The following is a 12,500-nucleotide window of genomic DNA, read 5'->3' as shown; positions in this document are numbered from 1 at the left end:
TCAGTCTGTGCCAGCGCCACGGTCTTCGTACACTACCCAACCGAAACTCTTCAATTTGTTCGGGCGTTTACCAACATGGGGACCGTTTTGGTTGAATAGTTTACGAAAAGTGTAGAATTGGTCCCCACGTCTCCCCAAAACTACCTCACCAGTCCAAACGTGACCGTGAAACCCCGATTACGGCTCAAGCGGTTTTTGTTGATTAGCCAGCAAACTGGGCCAGAGCAAACTTGGTATTGTTCAATGCCTCAAAAACTCAATTCCTCCATCTATCAACTCGACACAACCTTCCAGACAACTATCCCCTCTTCTTCAATGACACTCAACTGTCCCCCTCTTCTACACTGAACATCCTCGGTCTGTCCTTTACTTATAATCTGAACTGGAAACTTCACATCTCATCTCTAGCTAAAACAACTTCTATAAAGTTAAACGTTCTGAGACGTCTCCGCCAGTTTTTCTCACCCCCCCCTAGCTGCTAACTCTGTACAAGGGCCTTATCCGTTCATGTATGGAGTATGCTTCACATGTCTGGGGGGTTCCACTCATACTGCTCTTCTAGACAGGGTGGAATCAAAAAATTTTCGTCTCATCAACTCCTCTCCTCTAACTGACTGTCTTCAGCCTCTCTCTCTCACCGCCGCAATGTTGCATCTCTAGCTGTCTTCTACCGCTATTTTCATGCTAACTGCTCTTCTGATCTTGCTAACTGCATGCCTCCCCTCCTCACGCGGCCTCGCTGCACAAGACTTTCTTCTTTCTTTCACACCTATTCTGTCCACCTCTCTAACGCAAGAGTTAACCAGTAATCTCAATCATTCATCCCTTTCTCTGGTAAACTCTGGAACTCCCTGCCTGCTTCTGTATTTCCACCTTCCTATGACTTGAATTCCTTCAAGAGGGAGATTTCAAGACACTTATTCATCAATTTTTGACTATTGCTTTGACCCTTTTATGGGACTGGCATTTCAGTGGGCATTTTTTTTTATTGGATTTTTGTTGCCCTTGGCCAGTGTCCTTCCTACATGAAAAAAAAAAAAAAAAAAAGGAAAGGGTGATTGTGGAACGCCAGTTCTACGAGTTTTGAGTCACGCAGGTTTGAGAATCAGTCAGTGTTGTTGTTGATTACTGTTAGTTATTGTTCCTGTGTGTGACATCAGCGATTAATGTTATGCAGAGTCTTTAATGCTGGAGCAAGTCACGCACACTTCTGTACTTAACCAGTTCACTACATCACTCAAGCTTCAAATCACTAATAATCCTGCGTACTAGAGCAAACAGCATAGAGTAAGTAGATGATATTATTAATAACTTCTCGATATTTTCAAAGGCCACAAAAATTATTAGTCGCAGGTTCTTATGTTTTTTCTAGTATGGAATCCGTTCAAGGTGTAGAAAACTTATCAAACAATCACTACAATTACGAAAACATCCCTGGAAACTTTGATAACTTACGACAAAGCATGTTAAAGATATAGAAAACTTATCATCCCACCACTAGAATCTTGAAAACCTCGATAACTTGCACTAGAGACTATTGAAGGTATAGAGAACTTATCAAACTGCTGCTAGCATCACGAAAACACTCCTGAAAACACTCCTGAAAACACTCCTGAAAACACTCCTGAAAACACTTCTGAAAACACTATAATTCACTAAAACCAAACACGCAAAACTTCAGATCTCAATAAAAATTAGACCAAAAATTAACACCAGATCACCGAAGATTAAAACCTCAGGCCAAACCAAAAGGACCCCACAACAAGGCGACAGACATCAGGTGCCACCCAAGAGTGTCATCCCAGTGACACTCCTGACGTGTGGGCGGCGGCACCTTGACCGTCACCGCTGAACACGTCAATTAGTACTCATTAATCCGTGGACAGGTGAGGGGTGGAGATGGATCTACCTGGCAGGAGAGAGAAAGAGAGAGAGGGAGAGAAAGAGGGAGACCTGAGAGAAGGTTTATGGATGCAGTGAAAGAAGACATGGTTGTAATGGACGAGGCTGAGGTGGTGTGGGCGTGTCAAGAGAAGAATGTTGGAGATGTATTTTACCTGGCAGGGGGAAAGGAACACCTGAGAGAAGGTTTATGGATGCAATGAAAGAGGACATTCTTGTAATGGGCGAGACTGAGGTGGTGTGGGCGTGTCAAGAGGAGAGACAAGGAGGAATATATATGGAGGCGGATGCTGGCGATGGATCTACCCGGCAGGAGAAAGAGAGGAAGACTTAGCGGAGGTTTATGGATGCAGTGAAAGACGTGCTTGTAATGGGTGTGACTGAGGAAGGCGCAGAAGACAGAATGCATTGGGGAAGGTTGATCCGCTGTGGCGAGTCCTGATAAGACCAACCGTTGTATCACTTTAAAAAGATTGTAGTAGCAGTAACTACCATTTTCATAAGTATTTTTCATGGCTATATTTAGAGTTTCATAATCAATCTACATCATCAGCGGGAAGATTACCCTTAAGAACCCCACTAATCATCTCTGTGGCCTTTGAAAACCGTACTGGTGAGAGAACAGCGTTTAAGGATGCGTGTAACTATCGAAGAAAGGGAAAGGATGACAAGCTTACAAACAAACAGAGGAAGAGGAAGAGAACTAAGAATGAAAATACGAATAAGAATAAGAATGAGAAGATATATAAGGAAAAGACGAGATTTTACCATGAGTTTATTGGCGCTCACTCGCACAAATGTGAAGTGTAATTAGGCAAATTGCGCGTGATGAAAAGTACAAGGTGAGGAATAATTATCACGCTTTCTTGTATCACTATAAACTCCGAGGGAATAAGAAAAGAAAAAAAAGCGAGAAGAAAAAAGAAAGAATTGCATTTAAACCTCTCTCTTTATCTCCTTTCTCTCTCTCTCTCTCTCTCTCTCTCTCTCTCTCTCTCTCTCTCTCTCTCTCTCTCTCTCTCTCTCTCTCTCTCTCTCACATACATTTTGTAATTAAATGAGGAAATCTTGTATATAGAAGGAATTATATTGCGGGTCTTCGTCTTCTTTACGTGTAATATTAATAATAATAATAATAATAATAATAATAATAATAATAATAATAATAATAATAATAAAGCGAAGAATGTTTTTTTCACCCTGGTGGAAAAGAAGAAGGTGAAGAGGAGGACGAGGAGGCGAAAAAAGAGAGACAAGAAAGAGGATGAGAAGAGAAAGAATAAGGTAAACAAAATAAGAATAGGAATGAAACGGCGGTAATGAAGACAAGTAAGAAGAGGAAAAGAGTAAAAGTAACAATACGAGAGGCGAGAAAAACAAAACACACAAACAAATACACACACACACGCACAAAACAACTTAATAACCACAACACGAGAATAAAAAACAAGGAAAAATATTTAACAACAGACTAACAATAGTAAAGAAAATATGGGCAGTTTAATTTAACACAACGAATTGTACTCGGTAACTAAAACTACGCAATTAGACCATTACGTAATTACCACGATCCTGTTATGGTGATTAGCGGGCATTAACACACACACACACACACACACACACACACACACACAGAACAGTAGAAGAAAGCAATAGGCTCAGTAATCAGGCTTTTAGTGCTGAGGCAATAGGGAGCCTTAACCCTTTTTCTGGTATGGTCGTCTCTTGTTAACAGCGAGGTTACTGTAATGAATTATTTAGGTAGACATCAAGAAAAGGGAATGTGAATAACAATTTTATCTTTGCCGTCTAAACAAGCACGTATTTTTGAGACTAGTACGAAAAATAAGTTTTTAAAAGTTGTAGTTGATTATGAGAAAGGCTGGTCCTCAGTGGCGCGTCAGGAGAAGAGAAAGATACAAAGAAGAGAAAAGGAAAAGAAAGAGGAAAAGAAAAAAAAAACGTACATCGCCAAAATTAATTCATATTTTTTAAGACATCGCTCCGCTCCGCTGATGAAGATAAGACATCATCGCCACCACCACCACCACCACCACCACCACCACCACCACCATCATCACCACCACATCCGCCGCCGCCGTCCTTGCCGCCGCTTCTTCCGCATCCGATAATGATAACGATGGTGATGATTATAATAATAATACTAATAATAATAATAATGATGCTGAGATGAACATATTAGTTTTACTACTAAAACTGGTACTGCTTCTGATTTACCTTCCGCGCAAAGAGAACTTATTACAAGGAAATTAACGTGGCTTTTCAGTAAACAATTGTTGTAAAAATTACGATGATAATGATAATAACAGTAACAATAATAATAATAATAATAATAATAATAATAATAATAATAATAATGAAATTAATGATAATAAAAATATTATTATTATTATTATTATTATTATTATTATTATTATTATTATTATCATCATTATTATTTCGCTGTAATTGATAACAATTTAGCTTCATTTATAGCGGTGATGGTGGTGGTGATAGTATTACTGGTGGTGTTGGTGGTGGTGGTGGTAATTAAATTCTAACAGAGCATAATTGAAACAACATTTAATTACACTATTATTATTATTATTATTATTATTATTATTATTATTATTACTACTACTATTATTATTATCATGTTAAATGTAATTAGTTGGTTATCATATAGCCTACTTTATTAATTTGGAAGCAAAAGTAGTTGTAATAGTTGTCGTGGTGGTGGCAACAGCAAGAACAACAACAATAACGATATGCAGGATGAGTGATGGTGAAATATTGACTGGCTGACTGCCTGAGTGAATGAGTGATGCACGGCGCCGCCAGCCTGGGGTCATGTTGCGCTAGTGAGAGAGGTGGAGGCGGCGCGGCAGGTGTGGCAGTGACGTAGGGCACGGGTGTCATGACGGGGTGGGTGGCCGGCGGGGCGCGGCGGGGCTCGGCGGGGAGTGATTCAGGCCGCGGCGCCGCCAGGGTGACTGTGTGCCTGGCGTGATTGTTTGAACAGCGTGACGGTGTGAGGCTTAGGTGTATGGTCCTCCCAGCAGGGAACCGAGGCGGTGGCGGCCGTGGCGACACACGTGGCGCCGGCACGGCCGCCGGGCGCTGGTGGACACTTGCGCCCCGCGGCAAGGAAGGGCCGCAAAGTGCCACTCGTGAGGGCCACCGCTGAGTGTCATGCCAGTATTGCCACTAATTACATGTGTGTCGGAACAGAATTCTAACTGAAATATGAGTCATGGGCGGCAGGTGTGTTATCAGCCGCCGCCAGGCACGCCGCGGCACCGCGGCGACGGGGAAAGCATCTTGCGGTGAGTGGCACAGGGCCGCGGTGTGGGGTGTGTGGTAGTGGTGGTGATATTGTATGTGTGTGTTGGTGGTCACAGCCGTGGCAGGGACCGCCACACGCGAGGCAAGGCCGAGAGGTGCGGTCCTCACACACGGTGACGCGGGGGGCGCGGCGGACACAAATACTTTGTCGCCGAGCGGGTGGCCAGTGGCGGGCGCCAGCCTGCTGACGACAGGCGGAGTGCAAGGCCTTGCGAGGCAGCTGCTGGTGTCGTGACAGCTGCGGTGGTGGCAGGCACGAGGAGCTGGGGGCAGTACTTACCCATGGCGGCGAGGGCAGGGTCTGGGTAGGGCAGCGAGGGCAGCACCTCCAGGGACTTCTCGCTCTTGATGGGACCCATGGCGGGAGGGTCGCGGCGTCACTGTAGGTCCCGCGGGTTGGCCGCTACTCACGCTGCGACAAAATGGCTTTCCGTCACCGCCTCACTGAGACACTGGGCACTGCGGCGCGGCGCGGCGCTCGGCGTGACGCACGGCAGTCAGAGGCACTTCACTGGGGCTGGCACGGCCGGCGGGAGAGCCACGACTCGAGTATGCTTCAGTGCCTCCTCGGACACGCCTGGCAGAGCGCATCCTGGCGTGGGCGGCCCCGCCTGACAATTATTGCCCCGCGGCCCGCCCCCCCACGCCCGCCTCGCCTATCGCGCTGCGCGCCCTCACGCTAAAATTAACTTCAATTATTGGGCGAGCCTATGGGGGTGAGGGATGGCCGTGGGCGCCCGCTGATTGGCGGCCACGCAGCACAGGCCCCGCCCACCCCTACACATCGTTGGCCGCGGAGCGTGGGGGAGCGTGACGCGGCCCCGTATAGGCGGAACGCGGCCCCGACACCACCAATAACGCACTGCAGTTGCCGCGGGCCGCCACGCGCACACACACACAAACACACACACACACACACACACACACACACACACACGGCGCAAACCCGTTTTTTCTCCTTCATGTTTTACTTCAACATTCCTCCCATAGCTGCGGCGATTGAAACCCGCGGGCGGTCCCGAGGAGCGATGAGAAGGAGAGAGAGAGAGAGAGAGAGAGAGAGAGTGTACAGCCGCCCCGCAGCAGCAGCAGCCAGACACACTTGAATTATCTGGGGCAGTTTGTCTCTCACTCACACCAAACACTTGCTGGGAAAGGAAATAATTAGGGAGCGGGCCGGCTGACACACACACACACACACACACACACACACACACACACACACACACACACACACACACACACACTGACAGATCGAAGTGATGGAAATATGGCGCCGCATCACCATCCTGAGCACCGCAAATTGGCTCCTCCATTAGTGTGTCCGCCTCGAGGTGGTGAAAAATGTACGCCATTACTGCCACCGCCATCACCGCCGCCATTACCATCACCACCACCGCTACTATCACCACCACCACCACCACCATCACCACTCTTATCATTACCACCATCACCATCACCACTTTCGTTTCCATTACCATTATCTCCATTACTGCCATCACCAGTACCGCTACAATCACCACCATCACTATTTTTTACCATCACCATTACCGACACCACATCACCAGTACGTATTGATCGGCCATTAACCATGAAAAGACACCATCACACCATCATCATCATTACAACCTTATTTCAATTTTCCTGGTCTTAAAATTCCCTTTGTTTTGAATTCGAAAGTCAAGAAAGAAAGGAAGGAAGGAAATAAACAAGGAAGGAAGCAGGGAAACATAAGAAAAATGAAAGAAAAAAAGAAAAAAGAAGAAAAAGGAAGAGAGAGAGAACGAAAGAATAGAGAAAAAAAATGCAAAGAGAAACACAGAAAGAAAGAAAGGAATAAAGAGATAAAAGAAAGAATGAAAGCAAGAAAGAAAGAATGAACAAAAGAAATAACAAAAAAAAGAAGGAACGGAAGGAAGTAAAGAAAGAAGGAAAGAATGAAGGAGGGAAGGATAAAAGCAAAAAAAGAAAGAAAAGGAGAGAAAGAAAGAACAAGAAAGAATAGAGAGAGAAAAAAAAAGAAAGAACGAAAGAGAAACACGGGAAGAGGGAAAGAAAGAAAGAAAGAATTAAGAAAAGTGAAGGAAAAAAACAGTGAAAGAAAAAAAAACAAACAAAACACCTCACATATATATATATATATATATATATATATATATATATATATATATATATATATATATATATATATATATATATATATATATATATATATATATATATATAATATATATATATATATATATATATATATATATATATATATATATATATATATATATATATATATATATATATATATATATATATATATATATATATATATATATATATATATATATATATATATATATATATATATATATATATATATATATATATATATATATGTGAGGTGTTTTGTTTGTTTTTTTTTCTTTCACTGTTTTTTTCCTTCACTTTTCTTAATTCTTTCTTTCTTTCTTTCCCTCTTCCCGTGTTTCTCTTTCGTTCTTTCTTTTTTATATATATATATATATATATATATATATATATATATATATATATATATATATATATATATATATATATATATATATATATATATATATATATATATATATATATATATATATATATACCAGAACAAATTCAACAGTAACCTAACATGCAAGAGATACGAGAACAGGTCAAGCAGAGGCGGCGCAGACGAGAGGGGAAGAACAAGTAATCATAATCAGCATCAGTTACTAACACCATAACTACTGCTTGTATACACCGGGTGACAGTGCGGTGAAGAAACTGTATACGAGTAGCAGGGGAGTAAATTAAAGTGACAATTAAGTTATATGTAGCAGTTAACGCGCGAACTTTCCGTAAAATCTCCTCTCGCGACGCTTAAAATTAATGTGTGTGTTCGCTTCTCTCTCTCTCTCTCTCTCTCTCTCTCTCTCTCTCTCTCTCTCTCTCTCTCTCTCTCTCTCTCTCTCAACCTCAATAACTGATTCTGAAAATTCCTTCTTTCTTTCTCTTCTTTTCTCTTTTTTTTTTTTTTTTACTTTTTTTTCAAGCTCTACATCTTTCTTCTGATATATATATGTGTGTCTTCTTTGTTTCTCCTCTTAGCCTCAATAACTTGTACTGAAAACTCCATTTTTTTTATTTTCTTATTTTAATTTTGTTCTTCCTAGTATATTTCTTCTGAATGCATTATTTTTTTTATTTTATTTTATATCTAAAGGAGGAAGAAAATCTGAAAATTCTCTCTAATTCCTTTCTTCTCTTCCAAGTGTCTTTTCTTCTTCTAAACGTGGAAATCTATTGTTTAAACTCTTACCTCTATTTCTTATTCATTTTTCCATCTTGTATTATATGGAGGGAGAAAACTTTTAAAATTCTTCCTTTTCTTTACTTTCTTCTGAGTGTTATTTTTCCTCTAACTACAGAAATCTGGTTGATATACTCGTATCTATTTCATACTCATTTTTTTAAATTTTTTATTTTGTATTTTACGGAGGATAAAAGTCTTTGAAATTAACACAACTGAGATGATTTTTCATTTAGTTGTCGTCATCACCATCTTCACGACCACCGTCACCACCACCGCTACTCTCACAATCACCACCGCCGCCGCCGCCGCCACCACTGCCGCCACTGTAAACACCAGGCGTGCAAGATTAGAAAAATAAAAAAGAGGTAGATTTAGCTAAGAGAGGAAAAATCTTGATTAACTCTTACATTAATTAGTAAGGTGGACAGAATATAGTGTAAGGTAAGGAGGAATGAAAGGGTGAAGATATTAATTAAGTCTCGCATTAGCAAAATAGACAAAATAGAGGGAAAGAAAAGAAGACAAAGGAAAAGGCAGAGTTCCAGAGTTCATCAGTGAAAGGAGTGAACGAGTAAGGATGCTGCTTGATTCCTGCATTAGTCAAGTAGATAGAAAGGTAAGCGGAAAAAAGAAAAGAGGAATATTCTAAAGTTTATCAGTGACAAGGATGAAAGAGTAAGGAAACTAGTGAACTCTCGCATTGATAGGGTAGACAGATAATGGAAGGAAAGAAGAAAAAGAAGAAAAAAAGAATATTCTAAAGTTTATCAATGACAGGGACGAAAGAGTAAACAAACTTGTGAACTCTTGCATCAATAAGATAAATAAACACTGGAAGGAAAAAGGAAAAAAAAAAAAAACAAGAATATTCTAAAGTTTATCGAGGAGAGTTAACCCTTTCACTAACAAACAAATTTTCTTCAATACCTTTAACTTTTTAGACGCTATATTTGTACTAAGCTCTCGTAAATATTTCAGTAACTTAAAAAAGAGAAAATTAGTCTTCTGTTTCCCTTCTCTTCTCTCCTGTGTCTCTTTGCAAACAGTCTTTACAATGCTAGGAAGGTTAATGAAGAACGACCATGCCAGCCGAAAGGTCAAGATAGGGGAAAGACACTGATAAATTCTTGCATTACGGAAGTAGACGGAATATAGGAGAAAGAGACAGAGAGACAGACAGAGAGAGGAAAAAGTAGGAATTCTTAAGTCTACCAGTGAGAGGGAAGCAAGTCTGAAAAGGAGCAGGGCGTGTTATGGAGCAGTGTTATGAGGAGAGACTGGCACCTTCAGCGGCTCTTTTTTTTTTTTTCCCTAATTTTTTGCCACCCTCGACCAGAACCACGGCGTAAAAAAAGAGGCGAGGAAAGCAGGGACTGGGTGAAATAACAGTGTGGGTATGACATGGCTGTGGTGGTGGTGGTGGTGGTGGTGGTGGTGTTAGAGGTCACAACACTCACTCGTTCACTGCTTCACTCATCTATTTACCACAGAATTATCATAACACTCACTCACTCGCTCACTTGTTCACTCGCTCACTCGCTTACTTGTTAAATCGCATGGAATTGTTACAGCACCCACTCACAACAACAACAACAACAACAACAACAACAACAACAACAAAAACAACAGCAACAACAACAACAATAATGATACTAACAACAACAACAACAACAACAGCAACAATAACCTATCTATCTCTATACCAAGCCGGCAATTCCACACACGGGGCAGTCCAGACAAACCACCACAAGCTCATGCACACAACACACACACACAACATTCACACCCTTAGCCCCTGCAAATAATAACAACAACAACAACAACAAGACAACCACACACAATCGCACACTCTTCCCAACACAGACACACTAAACAAAACTCCACAGACTCCGCGGCAACTCTGAGGAAAGATTTGTTATACACCTCTATATTTCACTTTCATGATTCCCAATACGAGACGCACCAATTACAACCTTTCACCCAAACATTTCCAGCACACTGATCACTATACAAAGCAATACATCATAGCAGTGCCTGTCTTTAAACTTCCAACTAATCCACAAGTCGCGAGGTTGAAGACAAGACCAGAAGTGACGAGTGACGAGTGAGTGTTGACGGGAGCAGGCGGCGGTGAGTGAGTGGTGTAGCGAAAGCGGTGATGGCGGCGGCGGTGTGACTGCGGCGGTGATGGCGGCGGTGGTTGCGGTGTGGAGTTGTTGGCGGTGTATGGCGGTGAAGGGCTGGGGGTTCTGATGCAGATGTGAAGTGCATGGTGATGAGCATTGCAGCGTTATTAGAAAAAAGAAGATGAATTGTGGTGAAAGAAGGAGGGAGGAGTCAGTGAAGGAGATAGAGGTATAAAGAAGGAAGAGAAGTTGTGAAGGAAAGAGGAGCAAGAGTAAGTGAAGGAAGGAGTTTGTGAAGGAGGTAGAGGACATTGCAAACATCACAGTGCCAGTTAATAGTGAAGGAAGGAAAGGGAAGAAGAATTAGTGATGAAGTTCGTGACAGAGGAATTAGTGATATAGTTACAGTGAAAGAGAGAGAAGGAAGAAGAAGTGATGAAGGAGGAGAACAGTACAAGGTAAGAAGTTAAAGAACAATTGCAAAAAAAAAAAAAAAGAAGAGAGAATTATAGCGAAAGAAGGAGAGAAAAGGAGTTAATGGCAAAATTAGTGACAGAAGAATTAACGATAGACGAAGTGAAGAAGAAAGAAAGAAAAATTGTAATGAGAGAGAGAGAGAGAGAGAGAGAGAGAGAGAGAGAGAGAGAGAGAGAGAGAGAGAGAGAGAGAGAGAGAGAGAGAGAGGAGGAGTTAGTGAAGAAAGGAGGGGGACAGTAGAAGACAAAAGGGTGTCAGGGTCTCGGTGCAAGCCCTGGCTGGTGAGTGGCTGGCTGGCTTGCTGCTGGCTGGCCCTCCCTCCCTTAATTGTCACGCACGTGTGTTAATATATAAGTCCATTTCACGCCACATCTACCGTCTCCTGTCTCTCCGCAGCGGACACGACCAGAGGCTTCCCGCGGCGCCGCCCTTACTGGTCGCGCCCCGCCCGCCTCTGCCTTTCCCCTGCAGGATTGGAAGCGAGTGTCGTGGTGTATTTTCTTTTCCTCGAGTTGTTTTGGTGTTTGAGTATGTGTGGTTTGTTTGTTGGGGTGGGAAGAGGGGAGGTGGTGGTGATGTGGTGGTGGTGGTCTGATGGTGGTGATGTGGTAGTGCTAGTCATCATTATCATCACCATTATTGCCATCATCGTTAGTACTATCACGATCATTACTATTTTAATGGGGTAATGGGTGAGGTGTGTGGTCAAGTGGTGGTGATGTGTTCTAGTTATCATTACCATCACTATTATTAGCACCACTATCATCACCACTACATTAATGAGGTGTACACGTGGACTAAAGGAAAGGAGGTGACTGGTGATGTGGTGGTGCTGGTGATGCTACACTCACCCCGTCACTATTACCATCACCATCACCAGTTACTAGAACCACCATTACCATCACCATCAAAGAATTAGAACTTTTCATTAAGCACCTAACTATCCATCTGTCTATCTAACTATCTATCTGTCTGTCTATTTGTTTCTCTACCTGTCTATCTGTCTGTCTGTCTGTCTATCTGTCTATCTATTTATCTGTCTGTCTGTCTGTCTATCTGTCTATCTATTTGTCTGTCTGTCTGTCTATATAACTAATCAGCCTGTCGTGTGTGCATAGACGCAGCCTCTTTCCTTCTTATAAACACACACACACACACACACACACACACACACACACACACACACACACACACACACACACAGCTACATCTTTCATTTCACAAGCATGAATATTCAAATACACCATCACTTACTTTAACTACTTTATATTTCAGCCTTCTTTACTGCAGCGAGAATAACAACTGCAGCTGGAGATTTAGTTTATTATCATCACCGTCAT

The 12,500-nt window shown here is 42.1% G+C and overlaps 1 protein-coding gene across 2 annotated transcripts in view; it reads right to left on the bottom strand.

Annotated features, from left to right (window-relative positions):
- Positions 1-12,500, bottom strand: part of LOC135112768 (paired box protein Pax-1-like) — a 98,999-nt gene that overhangs the window by 60,757 nt on the left and 25,742 nt on the right. The window contains exon 1 of one of the 2 annotated variants that reach the window (XM_064027558.1): positions 5,528-6,249. The exons of the other annotated variant lie outside the window; for it this stretch is intronic. Within the exon in view, the coding sequence (XP_063883628.1) occupies positions 5,528-5,606 (79 nt within the window). The 5' untranslated portion in view covers positions 5,607-6,249. Of the gene's footprint in view, positions 1-5,527; positions 6,250-12,500 lie in introns of those variants that run through there. 2 annotated transcript variants of the gene reach the window in all.

This window comes from Scylla paramamosain, chromosome 24 (assembly GCF_035594125.1).
Source record: "Scylla paramamosain isolate STU-SP2022 chromosome 24, ASM3559412v1, whole genome shotgun sequence".
NCBI lineage: Eukaryota > Metazoa > Arthropoda > Malacostraca > Decapoda > Portunidae > Scylla > Scylla paramamosain.
The sequence above is the reverse complement of the archived record's forward strand: the minus strand, read 5'-3'. Positions and strand labels throughout refer to the sequence as shown.